This window comes from Oryctolagus cuniculus, chromosome 1 (assembly GCF_051225735.1).
Source record: "Oryctolagus cuniculus isolate XC-2025 breed Fujian yellow rabbit chromosome 1, ASM5122573v1, whole genome shotgun sequence".
NCBI lineage: Eukaryota > Metazoa > Chordata > Mammalia > Lagomorpha > Leporidae > Oryctolagus > Oryctolagus cuniculus.
In genome coordinates this window covers 874594-893518 of record NC_142867.1, presented here as the reverse complement: position 1 = coordinate 893518, position 18925 = coordinate 874594, and the positions used below count along the sequence as shown (strand labels likewise).

The 18925-nt window shown below is 69.2% G+C and overlaps 1 protein-coding gene across 3 annotated transcripts in view; it reads left to right on the top strand.

Annotated features, from left to right (window-relative positions):
* Positions 1-9562, top strand: part of KCNQ1 (potassium voltage-gated channel subfamily Q member 1) — a 275965-nt gene extending 266403 nt beyond the window's left edge. For all 3 annotated transcript variants that reach the window (XM_070058232.2, XM_070058305.2, XM_089306936.1), the window contains one exon: positions 8694-9562. In XM_070058232.2, the coding sequence (XP_069914333.2) occupies positions 8694-8888 (195 nt within the window). In that variant the 3' untranslated portion in view covers positions 8889-9562. The remainder of the gene's footprint in view (positions 1-8693) is intronic.
* Positions 9563-18925: the final 9363 nt, after the last annotated feature.

Below are 18925 nucleotides of genomic sequence, written 5' to 3'. Positions count from 1 at the left end.
TCTGTGAGACCCATCCTGGAAACCACGCAGATCAGCCGCCATCTATGAGCTGGCCAGAATGTTGCACACACCCCATGGCTGCGGAGGGACCCGCATGAGGGCGCACACCAAAGCAGCCGTTCTTGCCAGGGGCAGATTCCACAGGTGGTGTGGCGGCCAGGTGGGAAGATCTCAGATAGGGGGCCACAGGGCCAGGTGCGGGGCGGTGCCATTTCCTGGGCTGAGGAGATAGGGCTGGGAGGGTGGACCAAGAGTCGGGCTGGGGACCGGCTTTGCAGGGCCAGAGGCTCCAGTGGGAGCATGGGGGGGGGGGGCGGAATCTAGCTGCACAGCGGTGAGGGAAGGACCCAAGCCCGGCAACCCCCTTGCAGCAGCCACAGAGCAGGGCTGGAGAGAGACCCCTGGGGGAATAGGGGTGCTGGGGACATGGGGGTGTGGCAGGCAGGAGCTGAGCCCCAGGGAGGTCAGGGGAGGAGTGGCTGCTGGCAGCCGGGGCAGCGGGCACCATGGCTGAAGGCCTGGGTGAAGGTGGGAGAGGAGTCTCGGGGAAGCTGTGGCCCGGCCCCACCACAGATGCCTGTGTGTTAGCTCTGCGTCCTCCAACCCTGCGAAGATGACCGCAGAGGTGCGCGCAGTCCTAGGCTGTAGCCGAGCAAGGGCAGAGGGAAAGGAGGGAGGAGAGTCGGCCAAAGGTCAGACGCGAGCAGCGGGAGCCCAGCTCAGGACAGGCTGTAGTGAGGGTGACTATAGGCTGAAGCTCGGGCCCAGCAGCCCCCGTAGCCCGGGAAGGCTGTGCCGTCCACCCCCGGCCACCCAGAGACCGGAGCTTCAGACCCTGGAGCAGCTGGAGCCCAGGGACACAACTTACGGCTGAGGGTAGGGCAGGGACTGTGTCCAGTGAAAAATGGCCGTTCGCTGCCCTCCGCTCCCAGCGTGCCCCTCAAGGCACGTCCATGTAAGCAGGCATGCCGAGTGTCCAGAGGGAACACAGACCACACACGGAGAACAGGGCACCCCAGCAGCGTGTCAGAGGCCTTGCACTCTGGGGTGGAAGTGTTCCCAGTCTAGAACGTTCTATGTCAACTCAAGGATGAGAGGAGAATGAGGACATTATCAGAGAGAGTTTTACTCGAGGGTGCACTCCAGTGAAATGAGGGGAAAACTCACGGAACAGAATCAGGGGCCAGGGGAGCAAACACCACAAAGAAAAGGCCAAGGCAGCGGCCGAGGCGTGGGAGACGCGCGCGAGTGCGGAGCAGGCCTGGGGAGCGCTCCTTGGAAGCTTCCAGAAGGAAGCACAGGGCGAGTGCTGGTGTTGTCAACAGGAAGCACACGAGTTTTACATTCCTGCAGAAAGTTCCAGAATGAACTGGGGACAGATGCACCCAGGACCAAGCAAAACCTAAAGGCGATTCTCAACCCCAGGAGAAACAAAAGGTTGTAACCCTGGAGGGTGACGTGACTCAGCGCTTACACAGTGTACAGTGTAGACTGGGCAAAGCATGTGTGTAGCCTGGAACTGTGGGATAGCTGCACTGGGAGGAGAAGGTGGGGGCGCAGCACCCTGGGCTGTTTCTGTTGGGTGGTCACTGGGTCACACAAAGCCACAGAAGCAGTGGAGATGTAAGCTTGAGGCTGAGAGCAAAGGCAGACGGAGGGTGTGCGGGGGGGGGGGGGGGGGTGCCGGGGCCTGGGCAGGTGCGTGAGCCGTGGCAGGAAGGCACCCAAATGCCAAGGGGCCGGAGGGCTCTGTGGGGGCAGCACAGAAGGGTTTGCCCACATGTCTGGGGCACGGGACCACAGACCTTTGACATGCACACACACACACATATGCACGCACATACGGACGGGGCTGGGCAGGGCGGGGCCCCAGTGAGAGGGACACAGGTGGGCAATGGCGTCACAGAGGGGCCTGGACCGTCACTGGCTCACCTTGGATGCCCTTGATGGTGAAACTGAGGACTACAGACCCCAGCCCAGGCCCCATGTCCCAGAGACCTTTCCTCCCAGCGCCCCACGGGACGCAGCCTGCATCTCTCATCAACTTACAGGGCCAGCCCCGGGGTAGAGGCCTCCCCGCCCTTCCACTACCTTCCCACCGTGGTGGCCTTCCCACGAGCACCCACGGCTCCACAGCCCCCAGGGGCACCTGTCTCTGCCTGAGCCCCTCCCCCAGGCACAGGCCAGCCTGTCCCTCACTGGCCTCAGCAGGAACCAGGTGGCTGGGAGCTCACTACAGGTTCTTTGGGGGCCACCTGGGTGCCAGAAAGCAGGGCAGGGTGGTGGTTGGCATGGAAGTGGGCCACCCCCGGGGGCACCCGGAGGAGACCCGCCACCCCCGGTGCCTCTGACACACAGACAACAGCCACAGCTGTGAGGGCAGAAAGGACTGGGGGTGGACCTGGGGCGCCGCGCAGTCACCGCGGGTGCTCGTCAAGCACCAGCCGGGGCTGCAGCCTCATGTGGGGCTGCGACGTGGGCCAGGCCCAGCCATCTGGGCCCACCGCTCAGGGGCCCAGGGGTCGGAGCCACAGGGCAGGCACTTGGGCCTGGGAGGCACCGCCACTGGTACCGGTCAGGGGCACGGGAGACCCAGGTGCTGGCAGCAGCGACGGGCCGGGGTGGGTGGCTGGGCAGGTCACTCCGGCGTCTCTTGCAGCCCCTGCCTTCCTGGGAGGGGCCGCGGGGTCTGCGGGGTCCAGGAGAGGGCGGGCACCCGAGACAGGCCCTCTGGAGACAGGAAGGAAGGTGGGCCCAGCAGCGGGGCGGGGGGGGGGGGGGGTCCAGCCAGCCTGGGAGGGAGAAGGACCTGCCAGATATGTGCAGATGGGCCCGGAGCGCTGGGGCCTGGCTTAGAGCCCTGGCGACTTCCTGCCGCCCACCCTGGTCCCCACCTCCTCGCCCCTTCCCGCTCTGCATGGCCACAGGAGCCCAGCCTCTGTCCTCCCAGCTGGGCACCTAGGGGCACGAGCAAGGGCCCTGCCCCCACCACACACACACACACAGACCTGCCCAGAGACCAGCATGGGGCACCTGCAGTGCCATGGGGACATGGGGGCCAGAGGGGGGAGTGGGAGGTGGGGTGGGTGGGGCTGGCATGCACCTGCTGGGACAGGCAGTGGCAGGGGAGCCCCAGGCCTAGTGGCAGCATGGTATAAAGGCAACTCTGGGGTCACATGGTGCAAAGGGACAGACTGTACCCCCACCCCCACGGAGCCTCGGACTCCAGGCAGGGCCTTGGGCCCAGCCCGTGGCGGGAAGCCATGGCCAGGTCTCCAGGCCCCGTGTGGGTCAGGTCCAGCCCACGTCTCCCTCCCAGATTCCAGGAGAGGGGCCTGGATTCTGAGTCCAGGCCTGGCCGCCCAGCCCCTCGCTGGGATCCCAGCCCAGAGCCGGGGGCCCAGCCCCCACCACAGCTCCAGCCTCAGGGCTCTGAATGCAGGGAGCCCTGGCCTCAGAGCAGCAGCAGGAAGCTGGGGAGGGAGCGCCCTTGGGTGTGGGCCCGGGGCGGGGGGCTGCCCACCCGTTTGGGCTGAGTCATGGGGCTGCTGTGTGCCGGCCAGGACAAGGCGGGAACCGTGGCGAGGCTGCACGGCCCCACCCCTGGCACCTGCAGGGCCCAGGGTACCTGCCACCCGCCCCCTCTCCCCAGGACCTCTGCCCTGGGCTGGGGAGGGGACCGGCTGAGCCCCACAGATGTGCAGTGGCCACGGGCCCAGGAGCCTGGACGGGTGGGGGTTAGGGAGAGAAGCTGGCGACCCCCAGCAGCCCCAGGAAGCAGCACAGGGGTCTGTGAGCAGAGGAGCGAGGCCGTCAGGGTGGGGAGTGGCTGCCCTGCCGGACGCCACGGCCCGAGGCTGGGGCACACTCCCCAGGAGAGAGGCTTCTGGGGACCAGGGCTCGTGGGCAAGCCTCCGGTCAGTTCCTGAGCCATGGGGAGCCTCGGCTGACCACAGAGGGCAGCGCTGAGGCCCAGCGCGTGCATGGCCACACACACCCAAGCCCCAAGGGTCCAACACAGATCAGGAAAGTGCTAGACAAAAGCTGACGGCCTGCACGGTGCTGTGAGCCGGCGCAGGGAGAGGAGCCATGGAAAGTCCGGGCGGGCGGCCCCGACGCCAAGACGCATCTGCTCGGCCAAGCAGGAAGGTGGGGACCGCGCTGCCCAGGCATCCGCCTCCACACACGGAGAGTCCTCACCAGTCCACAAGCAAGGCGCACAGCTGGCCTCTGCATCTGCCCAGCCACCCTGTGCAGCCACTGGCTGGAGGAGCTTCTGTCCCCTCTCGCCGGGTGCCAGGGCCTCACTGCCTCAAGATGCCACATTTGCCCGTGCGTGCCAGGCATGGGGACAGCCTCTGGGGGTGTCCCAGGCATGGCAAGGCCCAGAGCCCAACCTCAGGAGACTCCAGGGAGTGAATCACAAACAGAAGCATTCCAGGGAAGGCTGAGGGCTGCAGGGCTGGAGAGATAAGATAAGGAAGGTTGGTTCACCAGCAGGAACAGCCATGCAAAGGGCCTGCGGCAGGGTGGAGGTGGACGTGCTCAGGATCAAAGAGGAGGGGGTCAGAGAGGGGTCAGCGGGCAGGTGACCACTCAGGGCTGTGCGGCCCCGCCCGGAGCTCATGTGAGGGCGCCAGCCCTGCTTGGGGCCAGTGGCCACAGGTCCAGGCAGGGCCGAGGGCGCCGGGCAGGAGGGGCTGACCCCCAAGAGCCACAGGCCCCCCACTGAGGACGAGGTGGCCGGGCAGGGGTCGGGAGTGTCGTTCCTGCTGTGTGCACGTCACTGCCGTGTTCTGAGACCGGACCTGCCGGGCCGTGTGTGCCGGGAAATGGGTTCCTGAGCCTGGAGCTGGGGTCCCCAGAGGGGGCCCAGGGCCAGACTGCACTGTGGTGATGACCCTGACGTCCCTATCAGGGGTCAGTCTGGAACGGGCCGGGCCCTGGAGGCCCACAGCGTCGGTCGGTGGGGACGCCGCAGCCCTGCATGCTCGGGCAGGGAGCAGCCTGCACACCTACCTCGGCTGGTCAGCCAGGGCCTGTGGGCGTGGGCAGGGTCTCGGGCAGCATCGACCAGACCCTCGGCCGCTTGGATGGCACTGACCGTGGCCGTGGTCTGTGCAAATGCCCACAGCCTGGAGGGGCAGGCAGGTGCACCCTTGGGTGGGACCCCGGTACCTGCACACGCGTGACCGTGCATACACCTGAGTGATTGCTGGCGCCGTAGCACCACGGCTGCCCTGGGGGCTGCAGGCTGGGAGCCGAGCGCAGCCTTGGGAATCCTGGGGTTCATCTCGCCTCGTACCCGGCTCTGCTTCCGAGAGCAAGGCTGAGCCGAAGCTTGTTGGCTGCCCTCCCTTCAGCCCCAGGAGCCCAGCCACGGGTGGGCGCCACAGGCCACGCTCCAGGCACCTCCGTAGTCCCAGTGCCCCTGAGCTGAGGGCCCCCCCAGGGCCTCTGGGGATGGAGCAGCCGACTGGGGGGCCCAGGGCCAGGGTTGACTGGGGGAGCAGCAGCTTCAGCCCTGCCAGGCACCTCCGAGAGATGAGAGACGAGGCCACCCAGGGCCGTGGCGAGGAGGGGTCGTGTGACCTGTGCCGGCAACAGGAGCACAGGGACAAAGGGAGTGAGAGGAGGGGCCCCCAGGGTGGCCTGGCCTGTGTTTGGGAAGGGCCACCGTGGGGAGCGCAGGCCAGACCCACCCCAGCCGTCCAGGCTCTGTCGGGGAGTCAGGGAGTCCAGGCCTGCGGTGAGCGGGGCAGGCGGAGGCCACCCCGCTGCAGCCCTCTCGTGCTGCCCTCCCTGCTGTTGGAGACGGAGCTGCAACACCTGAGCCTGGTGCATACAGTAGGTGCTTGATAAAGGCTCCCAACTTGTGCCCAAACTCCCTGGGGCCCGTGCCTGTTTGGGTCCCCAAGGAGAGCTGGGTGGGCAGCCTGGGCCTGGCGTGTGCCTGGCATGTGCCTTGGCGGCCCCTGGCCAGCTCTGCAGCCCAGCTCACCTCCTCACCCCTGAGGTAGGGGTGCAGGGTGAGGCCAGGAGCCAGCTCTCCTGATACCTGCCCTGCAGGTGGGCACCGCGGCTGGCACCCGGGGTCCTGCCCCTGGGAGCAGCCCGGCGACCGTCAGCTCCCCAAGGCCCCACAGAGGCCCCCGCCCTGGCGAGCCACGTGCTGCTGCCCCCCGCCCCTCCTGCCCGAGGCGGCCACGAGACGGGGCCTTCAGCCATGCGAGCAGAGACCGGGGCCGGGCAGGTTCTGCAAGTGTCCCGTGAAAGACTCTGTTTCAAGCTTTTCTTTTGAAAACAAATTCATAACCACATCAAACGGGCCTCCCGGGGCCCGGGGTCAGCTCGGCAGCCGCCGCGGGCGCGAGCTGGCCGTCGCCCTCGCGGCCTTGTTCTCGGCGCGGCCGCGTAAGCCGGCTTGTGGTTATTTACTCGGTGAGCTGAGGCTCGGCACAAAGGGGCTTTTGTCCGCTCTGCCCTCTTAATCACTAGCGAACTGCAAATAACGGCAAGATCCGAGATCCCCAAAACCGATCCGTCCCAGTGGTTCCGGGCAGGCACCCCAAGTGGCTGCGGCACCCCCCTGAGCGTGGCAGGGCCTGGCCTGGACACCTGCCCAGGCTGGGGTCCAGGACGCGTGCTCTTGGGCTCCTCCGTGGGACACAGGAAGCAGGGTGACCCCAGGGACAAGCTCTCTGGCACGTGTGGTCCCTGGGGGCCGAGGAAGAAGCACCAAAAGCCGACAGGGCTGCCTTGGGGCCTGGGCTGGGAGAGCCCCAGGCACCGGGACCACCGACCACATCCCCCTACGCGGCGCGCCCCCGCCCCGCCTCCTCACTGCTTCCAGCCCCTGGGCCCCGCACCCAGGGCCGCCCCGCGAGCAGGGCCAGCGGGGGGCACTCGGCACCGAGGGCAGTCCCCAGTCCCCAGCCCAGCTCCGGTCAGGGCATCCACATGGCCCGGCCCAGCTCTGCCCTGGTGAGTGAGGGCCAGCAGCTCTGCCCAGTGCACTTGGCACCTGGGGGGACCAGCAGGGCCTGCAGCCTACTGGGATGGACTGGGAGGGCCCTAGGGTGACCCAGGAGAACACAGGCAGCCCCCGCCTGTGCCAGGAGCTTCTGGAAGGATCTGTGGCTAGGGGGCCCGTGCAGGCTCTCGTCCACCTGTGTAACTGAGTGGGGGAAGCCCGGGCCCCGGGGCACCCTTTCCTGCCCAGCTATACCCCCCCTCCTGCTGCCCTGTCCCCCAGGAGCAGCGTGCAGGCCGCCACACCCCGCAGCACGCGAGGGCTCCCACGGGCAGAACACAGGTGCCCGTGGAGCTCTGGACGCCAGGCCGTTGGCGCCCGAGGGGCTGCGTGGCTGGGGGCTGGGGGTCTCGTGTGGCGCAGACTGAGGGCGGCCGGAGCACAGGGGAACAAGGTGGGGGTGGCCAGGTAGTCTCAGAGGAGACCCTGAACGAGGACCCCACCTCACAGAGACCTGGGGGCCGGGGGCGGCAGGGAGCCCACGCCCCTCGCCTGTGTAGCCGGCATCTCGCGTGGACGTGCCTGGGAGAGTTAGATTCCGTCCCTCGGCCACGGGCCAGCCCCTGCTGCGGGCTGCTGGGATGGGTGTTCTGTCCGCCCTCAGCAGAGAGCCCTCCCCCACTCAGCTCCTCAGCGGCCTGCCCGGGCCCGCTCCCCCTCGTGCTCCAGGCCCCAGCTCTGCCCAGGGGGCAGCGGGGCCCAGGTGAGTCCAAAGGTGCCGACCGCCTCCAGCCCAGGCTCCACAGGCACGTGTGACCGTCCGTGTCCTGCAGCCCCAGGAGCCGGCAGTCAGCTGAGTCCTCCCTGCCCCTCCCAAAGCCACGCGCCCCAGGGCTGCCCTGCTGGGCGCCCGCGCCTCCCGCCACCCTCTCCGGGTCTCCCCAGCACTCCCAGCGCCTGGGCCCCGTCCACCTCACCCTGCACCAAGCACTCTGACACAGCCCCCCAGCAGAGCCTGCGCCTCCCGGCCCGGCCCGCCCCGCCAGCGCCGGCTCCACCCGCCGTTTCCACAGGGGCGGCTTCCCCAGCTGTGCCCTCGGAGCAGTCCTGCTGCCACGGCCACCCCGGCCTCACCAGGGCCACCCCGGGGCTCATATGGAGGCCGTGTGCCCAGCGGACACAGCACCTCAGGGGCCCGCCCTTCCCTGACGGCAGCGGCTGGGGGATTGGTCCTAGGGTCCAGGACCTGAGGCGATGTCAGGACCCCCAGGGTGGAAAGAGCCCCCCAAGACACAGGCCTGAGGGACGGGGAAGAGAGGGGCCCCGCCCTGCCAGTCCCTTCTGGCAGCGGCCGGCAGGTGCAGAACCCTGGGCCTCTGCCTCCGGAACCCTCCCCGGCACCCGGCCCTGTGCCTGCATTGCCCGCCAAGGGGCGCCTGGCTGCTGCCGCTCTCCCACTCCCACCCCCTCCCCCAGGAAGCCAGAGCTGCGGCCAGGCCAGAGTGCAGGGCGCATGGGGCCGGCTGTGGGGCAGACCTTGCCCTGCCGGAGGCCTCGAGTCGAGAGGAGCCCCCACCCAGAGTCGCCACGTGTGTGACACGCACCAGCTCCCGCCTCCCAGCAGCACCCGCCTGGGCACGGCACGGGTTGCACCAAGCAGCCCGCCCCGCGCCGCCGTCTGCTCCCGGGCTCACCCTCGCCTCTGCTTGTGTCCCCACAGGTGACGCAGCTGGACCAGAGGCTGGTGCTCATCGCCGACATGCTCCAGCAGCTGCTGGCACTGCACCAGGGCCGCTGCCACGGCGGGGCCCACCCGGCGCAGGCCCGCGACGGGGACCCCGCGGACCCCGAACTCTTCCTGCCCACCTACGAGCAGCTGACTGTGCCCCGCAGGGACCCTGAGGAGGGGTCCTGAGTGGGGAGGCCCCCAGCAGCCCGCAGAGCCTGAGCCCCGGGCAGCGGGCAGGAGCCGGCGGGTGTGGGGACCCCCTCGGTCCGAGCTGTCAGCCCAGTGCCACGGCCCCAATCCTGCTGATGACCTCACTTGTGGTCGGGACACAGGGACAGGGTCGAGGCTGGCCTCCGGGACTGGGCCCTACATGGCCTAGAGCCAGGCCTGCCCTGGTTGGCCTGAAGGCGGAGACTGGACAGGGGCCCCCCCGACCCCCAGACTTGAACCTGGGACCTGGCAGGGAGGGAGCAGGCAGGGCAAGGCAGGCCCGGCCCATGCCAAGGACAGGCGCCGCCAGGTCCCGGGAGTCCCGAGTAGAGCAGGCCTGGGGCTGCCCTGAGGCCACAGCTTCTGGCCGGGGTGGGGGGGGGACACAAGCTCACCAGTGGCCCAGGGCCCAATGTTGAGTGGGGGCCCGTTCCCCTCCCCGGCTTGGACGGGCAGCTCCTCCTACCCCCTGGAGAGCAGGGTCTCCCAAACCCCACCGTGTGCAGCCCCTGCCTGCAGCTCGTGGCCGGGTCCGGGCAGCCGACGCGGGCAGGAGCTCACGGGGTGCGTTTGTCCCCCTTGCTGCTGAGCCTCGTGTGTGATGTGGGCGCTGATCGTGCGGGTTCCCTAGTAAACATGGAGTCACAGGCTACTCGGCCCTGCTCTCGCTCACCTGGGGCGCGCCCTCCCCTGCCCGCCGCGCGCTGCTCCCCTGCAGGTCCCCTGACCCCTGAACAGGAGCCCCCGTGCAGCTGTGCAGGTGTGGAGGAGGGGTCGGCTCGGAGGGGCTGTGAGATGCTCCAGCGGCTCTCCATCTGGGCTCTGGCCACCCTAGGACTTCTGGTGGAGGCCCCCTGGCTACGCAGTGTGGGTATGGCCCCGGGGCTTCTCCCCACGGCCCTGCGCCTGGGGCCTGGGGCCGGCGGCTGGTGCAGGCCTGACCGGGGCAAGCAGGGATTGCCGTGGTCAGCGGCCCCGGGGGCGTGCTCGGGCCGAGGGCCTGCGAGCCACCCCCCCCAGACCCAAGGACTCGGAGTTGGATTTGTGGGTGCAAGGAGCCTCAGCGTCGGCCCTGACAGTGCTGTGTGCCCTGGGCCACGGGCAGGTGCGTGGCTCCCGTGCCATGGCTCCCATGCCACGGCACTCTGCATGGCACTCGACCTGCCCTCCTGCCCAGCTCAGCGAGGCGGGATCGTGCCTGTGCCCTACACTGCCTGCACCTCCCATCCGCCGCCTGCCCGGTGCCCACCACAGCCGGCACTGGGCCCGGCCAGTCGCCCCCGCGGCTGGCAGGAACCCAGTCGTGGGCGCTGTGACCACTGCCTCCTGAGACCAGCACCAGCAGGAAGTCACAGCCACGCGTGGCCCCGGGCGCCCCCCCACGTGTCCCAGCTGGCCGCTCGCCCCAAATTCCAAGGTGCCAGGCTTTGGACAACGCCGGGACAGAGGGGGGCAAGGGGCAGGCCCAGGTGCCTGCGTGCCCTCCACCCAGGGGACTTGGCATCAGACCCCCAGTGCCGGGCCGGCGCAGGGGAGGGGAGAGAGGCCGGGGCCTGGGCTTGCGCGCGGCACCCCGGGGAGGGGCGGAGCCACAGCTGCTGGAAAGGCAAGAGCTGTTGCTTCCTTGTTGGGTAAACATTTGTGGAAACCCCGGGAAGCCTGGCTCGCAGGCCGCCCCGCCCCGGCCCGCGCTGCGCCGTCGCCGACTGGGCACAGAGCACCCCAGCGCTTCAGCCGCGGCCGGGCCATTGCCGCCCTCTCGGGTGTGAAATGCAATTTACCTGAAATAAAGCCCAATTATGGAATTAGCTGATTAAACCCGGCGGAGGCGGGGCCCGGCCGGCCGCTCCGTGCCCGCCCGGTGCCCACGGCCGAGGGAACAGATGGCCGCGCCGCGCATTCCTTCACTCCGTCCCCGATGGGTGACCTGGACGGCACGGGACCATCTGGTGTGTGACACGTCCCGTGGGCCCCGACAATGGCCGGGCAGACCCCTCCAGGAGAGGGCCGTCGCCCGGGCAACCACAGCATGTGCAGCCCCGGCCGCCGGCCCCTCCCTCGGCCCTTTCTCCCGGCCCTTTGTGGGCCTCGCCCGGGCTCCCGGCTGAGGATGTCCCCCAGCCTGGCCTTTGTCTCCAAATTGGGCCCCTTCCTTGAGGTCCTCAGTGTCCAGTGGGTGCTGGGAGCATCTGCTGGGGGGCGGCCGGAGCCGCTCCCGCCCCCTCCCCGGCCCAGGCTCACCTCCCACGCCCTCCCTCCCGTGGGCGAGGCCAGAAGCAGCAAGGGTGACGAGACTCGGTCGGCAAGCCCTGGGCCTCGGCCAGGCTCACAGCAGGTTAATAATAAAGACAGAAGAGGCACCTGGGTAGGAGGGCAGCCTGGCCTGGCCCCCCGCCCGGAGCACCCCTCCTGCCCCTCCCCCTTGGAGCCCAGCCGGCTGCTCCCATCCAGCCCTGGCTCCCCGCGGCGGGGGGCCCAGGTTACGGCCCAGCCTCTCCAGCTGAGCTGACCCCTGACCCCCGCATCTCTGCAGCAGACTCGGCCCCTCCCCACCCAGGTCCCCTGAGCTCCATCTTGGCCCACAGCCAGCCCCCCCCTCCCGCCCGCCGAGGGTTAGGAGCCAGGCCCAGCGGCCTGATACCGGCAGGGCGGGAGGGGCCGTGCAGGGGGAGGCTGCCGCCCAGGAGGGCCAGGTGCAGGCCTGGCCCCCGCTGGGTGCCCGGGAGGAGCCAGATAAGACACGGACTGAAGTGACAGCGGGCAAGGCCAGGCTGATGGATGCCCGGGGGCAGGACCCGCCGCCCGCGGCCTGGAGGAGGGGACAGGCCAGGTGTTTAGACAGGAGGCAGTTGCCCGGCCGGGCAGGGAGGACTGAGGGCTCCTGGGATGCCCTGGCACAGCTGGCCCCCCCCCCCCCGCCCACTGCCTGCCCCAGCATGGCCCTGGGGTCAACCCTCCACTCTCAGTCTCAGTTGTCCCTTGTGGCCCGCAGCTCCTGGGGTGGGCGGGGCTGAGCTGGCTGCTGCGGGCCCTCACCTGGGTCAGCCAGGGCCCGGGCGGGCGCTCAGGGTGACCGGAGCTGAGCAAGCACAGCGCGGGGGCGGGGCAGGGGCGGGGCCGGCTCCCACCCAGGCTCCTTCTGCCTGCACTGTGCCCAGGGCAGCCCACCCCCCTCTGCCCCAGACCCCACCCTGAGCCTTCACCCCTGTGACCTGCCACCTGCCCCGACTCCAGAAGCGTCCCACGCACACCCCAGGCGTGGGGGCTGGGCACTGGCTCCTCCGCACCTGGTTGGCTGCGGCCCGTGGCCCAGGAAGTAAGGCAGGGATGGGGGTGAGGGGTGACCTCCCAGCCAGGGGGAACAGCGCCCAGAGAGGAGGCCTCAGCACAGGGCCCTCGCCACCCCGCAATCGGGGACACACGGTGCCTGCCCCAGGAAGCGCTGCGGGGACACAGGGCCAGGTGGGTGGTCCTTCAGGTCGTGTCTCCTGGCTCCAAGAGGGCTGCCAAGCTGCCACACGGGCAAAGTCCCAACTTCCCAGCTGGATCACAAGAAACCTGCGGAGTTCCTGCTCATGGGTTCTTAGCTTCATCCTCACACACCTGTGGACACACACGAGATGCCAGAATCGCCCCCAGTGAGACCCCGGCCCCGCTCAGTTGCTCTCTCACTGCGCCCCCCCAGGCAGGGCCCTTAACCCCCTGACCGGAACTGGCCACGGCACAGAACAGACCTGAGGCGGAAGCCGCCGCGCCCAGGGCCGGGGCAGAGCCTGCTGCCATCAGTCACCGTCCTGGGGCCAGCCAGGCCCTGGACATGAGTCTCCTCCCACCTTTTTGATTTATTTTCCTTTTACTTAAAAGGCAGAGAGAGAGAGAGAGAGAGGACAGACAGGGAGGACTCTTCCATCCGCTGGGTCGCTCCGCACTGGCCTGGGCTCTGTGCCTCCCACCTCGGCGGCAGGGCCGGAGCACTGGGGCTGTCCCTGGCCTCCCGGAGTGGGCCCCGGCAGAAACTGGATCAGAAGCAGAGGGGCCGGGACTGCAGCCAGGCGCTGGGCCTTCAGCACGGGCGGAAGCGGCACGCCACGCGCTGCTGCGCATCTGCCGGGCCGTCTCATCCAGCAGTGACCCCGGGCAGCGAGGGCCTCCTGCAGAGCCCGGGCAGGTCGGCAGGGGCCAGGCTCAGCGAGCAGGAGCCCCGGCAGCAAGGCCAAGACCCCCCACCGCTGTGCACCCCGGGGGCCAGAGGCTCTGCTGAGGGGCCTCAGGACAGGCACACCGGGAGCTCCGCCCCCACTGCGCCCTAGGCCCACGGCGCCAGCCGAGGTCAACAGGGCCGAGGGCTCAAGATGGCTGGGCAGGCCCAGGAAGAGCAGGTCCGTGCTGGGAGCAGCCGTGACGCTGGGGAGCCCGACTGGACACCGCCGGGAGAAGGGCCGGTGGCACACGGGGTTGGAGCCTCCCCAGCCTTCCCCTTGGGGGTCTCCCGGAGACCCCTCTGTGGGCATCACCCCAACCCTGACATTGGTTTCAGGGCCCGGATGAAAGCAGACTTTGTGCCCCCAAGGCCCAGGGCCTGGAGGAGGAGCCAGGGCCCCAGCCCCACCCCCACAGCAGGAGCCGGGCCACAGGAACTGTGCCTGCCTGGGACGCTCGCTCCTTCCCAGGGCTGAGCTGGGGTCTCCCACACCTCCCCAAGGGCACTCTGCCAACAGGTGCACCTGCCAGCACCTCCCCACCAGGAAGCTCCCAGTGTGCGGCGGGGGAGGGAGGCCCCGGGGGGTTGTCACCTGCATGTCAAGGCCACCCCCCTCCGGGGGGGCCCCCTGGGGCCCCTGAGTGCGCCCACAGCGCTATCCTCCTGCCTGTCACAACTCAGTTCCCGGCCCAGCCACGGAACCTGGGAGGCCAAGGAAGGCCACCGGAGCACCTGCACCTGTCCTGAATGCGACCCCCTGCAGAGCCCCGCCCCAGGAGCCTGCACAAATTCCAGCAGCTTCTGTCCCTGCGCCTGGCTGCCCGGCCTCCAGAGAGCCTGCCGAGGCCTGGCACCGCCGCCCTGGCCGAGCGCGAGGGCCTCGGTGCCCCCGGGAAAGGCCTCGCCGTCCGTCCCTCCCCCACCAGCCCCCAGCCCAGGAGACCCTGGGCCTCGCCAGATCCACCTGCAGCCAGCGGCAGATGACAAGCAGGACGGAGTGCCCACTCGGCGCCCACAGAGCCGGCCCGGCCCAGCCTGGCAGCCGCCTCTCCCACCTGGCCCCTCGCCCGGGCCTCAGGGAGCCAGCGCTGCCAGGACTGCCGGCCCCAGCGATCGGCCAGGCGCAGAGGATGCAGCTGGGTCCACTCTGGGTGCCCAGGACAGGCCCCTGCCCCAGCTCAGAGCCTCAGGGGCGCCGGGCCCACGGCAGGCACACGTGGGGCGCCCGGACCCCACCCCAGCCCAGCGTGTGACCAGGGATCCCTGGGTCTCCGCAGGGGCCGATGGACAAGATGAGCTGGAAGGGTCACGAGGCCAGCGGCCAGCTATAGGAGGAAGAGACTCTTGGCCCCACTTCACAGATGTGACAGCCGAGGCGACACGGGGCACTGGCTCAGCCCTGCTGAAGACAGCGGCCCCTCTTTAACATCTTGGGGAGGAGCCGCTGTGACCTGGAGCGCCAGCCCCGGGGGTCTCCTGAGCTGTCTCTGCCCACCCCCAGCCCTGGCCTTGGGGTTGGGGTGCAGAGGAGGCGGCTGCTTGGCCCTGGTGGGGGACACTGACCCCGTGGCCCCTCCTGCGTGAGGCCTGAGCGCCCCACACCCCAGCTCGGGTCCTGTGGCCAGGCAGGAAGAGAGGGCCGGCGTGGGCGGGGAAGCCCTCCGTGCGGTGCTCAGCCGCCAGGCCCTGTGGCCCCAGGCTCGGTGGCCGCCCTGCCACGAGCTGCCTGTCACTCAGCCCTTCTGCCCGACCGAGCACACTGAAAAGCACATCCTGGGGGCTCCGACCCCAGCCCCGGCCCAGCTCGGCTCCGGGAGCAAGACGCAGACGTGGGAAACCCGGGCGGAGCAGGCCCGGCCCGCAGCTCCCCCAAGCGACACACCCAGCACTGCCCCGCTCCCCATCAGGCAAACTCCTGTTCGCCCTCAGAAGCCCAGAGCAGGGGACCCACCTCCTCGCAGCCTGCGAAAGTGGCCAAGCTCTCACGCGCTGCACACACTCCACTCTAGGCGGGATTAGGAAGGCGGGGTCCTGCCGAGGGCAAAGGGCAGGGGGGCTTCGGCAGGGACAGGGCTGGCCTGCGGGGTGGGGGGTGGGGGCCGGGGGCCCAGCCCGGCCACTGCTTCTGAAGGCCTGAGCCAAGCCCAGCGTTGAAAGGCGCCCTGTCCAGGGGGCTCCTGCGGGCGCGCTCCCCCCAGCCCCCAGCGCGATTCGCACCACCGTGTCAGTCACTTCTTGGCTTTGGTGACAGCGGTGTCTGAGCCTAAGGCTTGGGTTCTAGGCAGACAGGAGACCTGGGGGCCCTGCCCGGGAGGCCCGAGGGTCCCCACAGACCCTGACTCAACCCAGCCACACCTGCGCTTGCTACAGCCCGAGCTGGAGCCCCCAGGACAGACCACGGTCCCTCCCCCGGCCTCTCCCAGCCTCCTGCAGGAACCCCTCATCACCCCCAGGCTGGGGGGCCTCTGGGGAAGCAGGGCCAGGCTCAGCCACGCACGGGGTGCTGTGCTCCCGTGGCCCCTGCTCACCGTGGCTCGGGACTTCCTGCTTTCCTCACTCAGCCACAGCCCCAGTGCACCTGCTGGGGCCTCCCGGCCTGTGTGTTCAGACAGAGGAGGGGCCTGGTCCCAATTAGAGAACAGGGCCTGGGGGGTCTCTCCCCTCCCGGAGTCCCTGGTGCCCGAGCCTGGTGGGCGCCATGCAGTGGCTGTCCTGACCACCACGGTGACGGGAGCCAGTCCCTGCGCCCATCCCCGGCACCCACGCACCCCCCACCCCGCCAGCAGTGGCCGGCCCCTCCCCTGCCGCAGGAGGCCCGGGACAGGTGGGCGTGGTGCCGACACCCCAGGGCTCCACACCCGGACAGGAACAGACCTGGACGAGAGGCCAAGCCGGCCTCTACCCCGGCCCTGCGCGCCCCGAAGGTGCCTGGTCCGGGCCTGGGCCGCCAGGGGCCGCGGCCGGGCAGGCGAGGCGGGGCCGGGGTCGGGGGTCCGGCGAGCTTTAATGCGCGGACAAAGCCTCATTTGCAGGTCAATGCCGCGGCACACTCGCCTCTCCCCTCGCCCGGCGCCCTTTGTCCGGCCGCGCCTGCTCCTCGCGCCAGATGGCCGCGGAAATGCTAATTTCGAGCGTCCCCCGCCCCCCGCGTTTAATTGCGCCTTTGCAGATGGGCCGCGAGTGTGCACTTCATGCAGATGAGCCCGGCCCGGACCCCCGCAAGCCACGGCCTGGGCGGGGCACGGAGCGGGGCGGGAGAGGGTGCCGAGACCCCCGCACTGCGAAGTGCGAGGCCCAGGGGTTGGCGGGGGGCGGGGAGATGGCGCCGAGACACCCCCCACTGCGAGGCGCGCGGCCGGCACGGGCGGGGAGAGGGCGCCGAGACACCCCCCCACCGCGAGGCGCGCGGCCCTGGAAGGGGACTGGCCGGCACGGGCGGGGAGGGCGCCGGGACCCCCCCACCGCGAGGCGCGCTTTCCGCTTCTCATTTCTCCGAAATGGGATCTTAAGTGATTCTGAATGAAAGCAAATTGGCCCGCTTTCTTCTCCAAACACACGCGGCGCGCGCCCGGGGAGGCACCGGGACCCCGTGCCCGCCAGCCCTGCACCCTCCTCCCTTGCCCCCTCCGCCCCAGCGCCGGGCGGCTGCTGAGCCCAGGTGGAGGTGGGGGTCTCCTTGAGCGGACCCCAGGACCCCCGGGCGTCGCATCAGCCGGGCCCCGGGGTCCCCAGCTCCAGCCCCACCCCAGGCCAGGGCCCTCCCCTGGGACCTGCAGGGCCTGCTGGGGTGGGCAGGGTGGGCCCCCGGCTGGGCCTGCAGGGAGTGAATCTATAAATGCATGCACGAGAGACCACCCACAAGGGAGGGGGCGTTCTCTCCCAGAGCCTGGGTGCCACCTTTGTGGTCTGCACGGGACCGGGGCACCGTCGGGTGCCCTGAGGTCAGTGGGTGGGCCACAGCCCAGCATCGCCCATCTCACAGCCCCATCCCATGGCACCCAACGCCCACACTTCCTCCCCAAGGGCTGCTCTTCCCTGCACAGACCCCAGGACCCCGGCCGCTCACCCTGAACGCCATCCCATCCACATGCCCCTTGGGGCACCCAGCACGGAGCCTGCCTGGCACCCTAGCCAGTCCTCGGGGGCCTCAGGGGGGCTTGGCTGGCCGAGGGGTGCAGGACCCTGCCGGATCTGTGCCGACACAGTGCCGTGCGGTGGACAGGGCTGCCAGGAGCCACGGTCGCGGGATAGAAACCACGTCCTACCCGCGTGGCAACACACAGGTGCCCCTCAGAACTCCGTTGCTGTTCTTTCCAGAAAACAAGTCCATTCGATTTTCAAAAATATTTATTTATTCATTTGAGAGAGAGTTACAGAGAGAGCTCACTCTTCCATCCGCTGGTTCACTCTCCAACTGGCTGCAACGGCCGGAGCTGCGCCGATCCAGAGCCAGGAGCCAGGAGCTTCTTCCGGGTCTCCCACGCGGGTGCAGGGGCCCAAGGGCTTGGGCCATCTTCTACTGCTTCCCAGGTGCATTAGCAGGGAGCTGGGTCGGAAGTGGAGCAGCCGGGACTCGAACCGTCGCCCATACGGGATGCCGGGGCTGCAGGTGGAGGTTTAACCCACATCTGTGACATTTTCAACCTGTGGCGGGTTTGAGGAGACAGAACCCATCGTGGATGCGCACGTGTGCACACTAGAGTACTACGTCTGTGTACACGTGTGTACCGCGCGCGAGAACTGCGTGTCTGTGTCCTAGACTGTGTGTTAGAACACACACAGGGCCTCCAAAAAGAGCCAGGCGGGCGCGCTGTCCATTTCACCACGAGTCTCTTCTGTTTGAAAGGCAGAGCGACCGAGAGGGGGGACAGAGACGGGCAGGGAGGTCTCCCATCCGCTGCTTCACCAAATGCCACAGCAGCCAGAGCCGCGCCCGGCTGGAGCCAGGAGCCGGGAGCGCCATCCAGGTCTCCCACGAGGGTGCAGGGGCCCAGGCCCGCCTCCCAGGCTCAGCCCTAGAAGGGGGCGGAGGAGCCAGGGCTCTCGCCGCGCGTGGGCGTCTGCAGCAGCCTGAATGCCCACCCCTCAGCTCCCCACGCCCGCGTCCCACGGACGTCTTCTGCAGCCCCCTGTGGGAAGCCTGAGTGTGGTTCCGACGTCCACACGAGCGCCCATTCGAGTCCCCGCTGCTCCACTTCCAACCAGCTTCCTGCTCACGCACCCGGGAGGCAGCATGTGATGGCTCAGGCCTGGGGCAGGGGCCGGGGCCGGGGGGCCGGGGGGCCGGGGGCCAGGGCTGGGGGCCAGGGTGGGGCCAGGGGCCAGGGCCGGGGGGCCAGGGCCTGGCGTTGTGGTCAGCACCCTAAGCTGCCTCCTGCATCCCACATGGGAGTGCCAGTTCCAGCCCCGGCTGCTTCACTCCCGGTCCAGTCCCTGCTGTGGCCTGGGAAAGCACTGGAAGATGACCCAGGTACTTGGGCCCCTGCACCCACGTGGGAGACCCAGAAGAAGCTCCTGGCTCCCAATTCAGCCTGGCCCAGCCACAGCCATTGAGGTCATTTGGGGAGTGAACCAGCGGATGGAAGACCTCGGTATCGCTGTCTCACTCTCTCTGCCTTTTGAGTAAATAAATAAATATTTATTTTAAGGTGTGAGGGAGCCCCAGGGGACTTGGCCTTGCCAGCCGCTGACCAGCAGTGCCCACGCGGCCCTGGGGACGGTGCCTGGCCAGTGGCAGAACCGCCACCCCGCCAACCCTAACCCCAGAAGGGCGTCGAGGGGGCCCCGTCACTGAACTGCCCTGAGCGGCCAG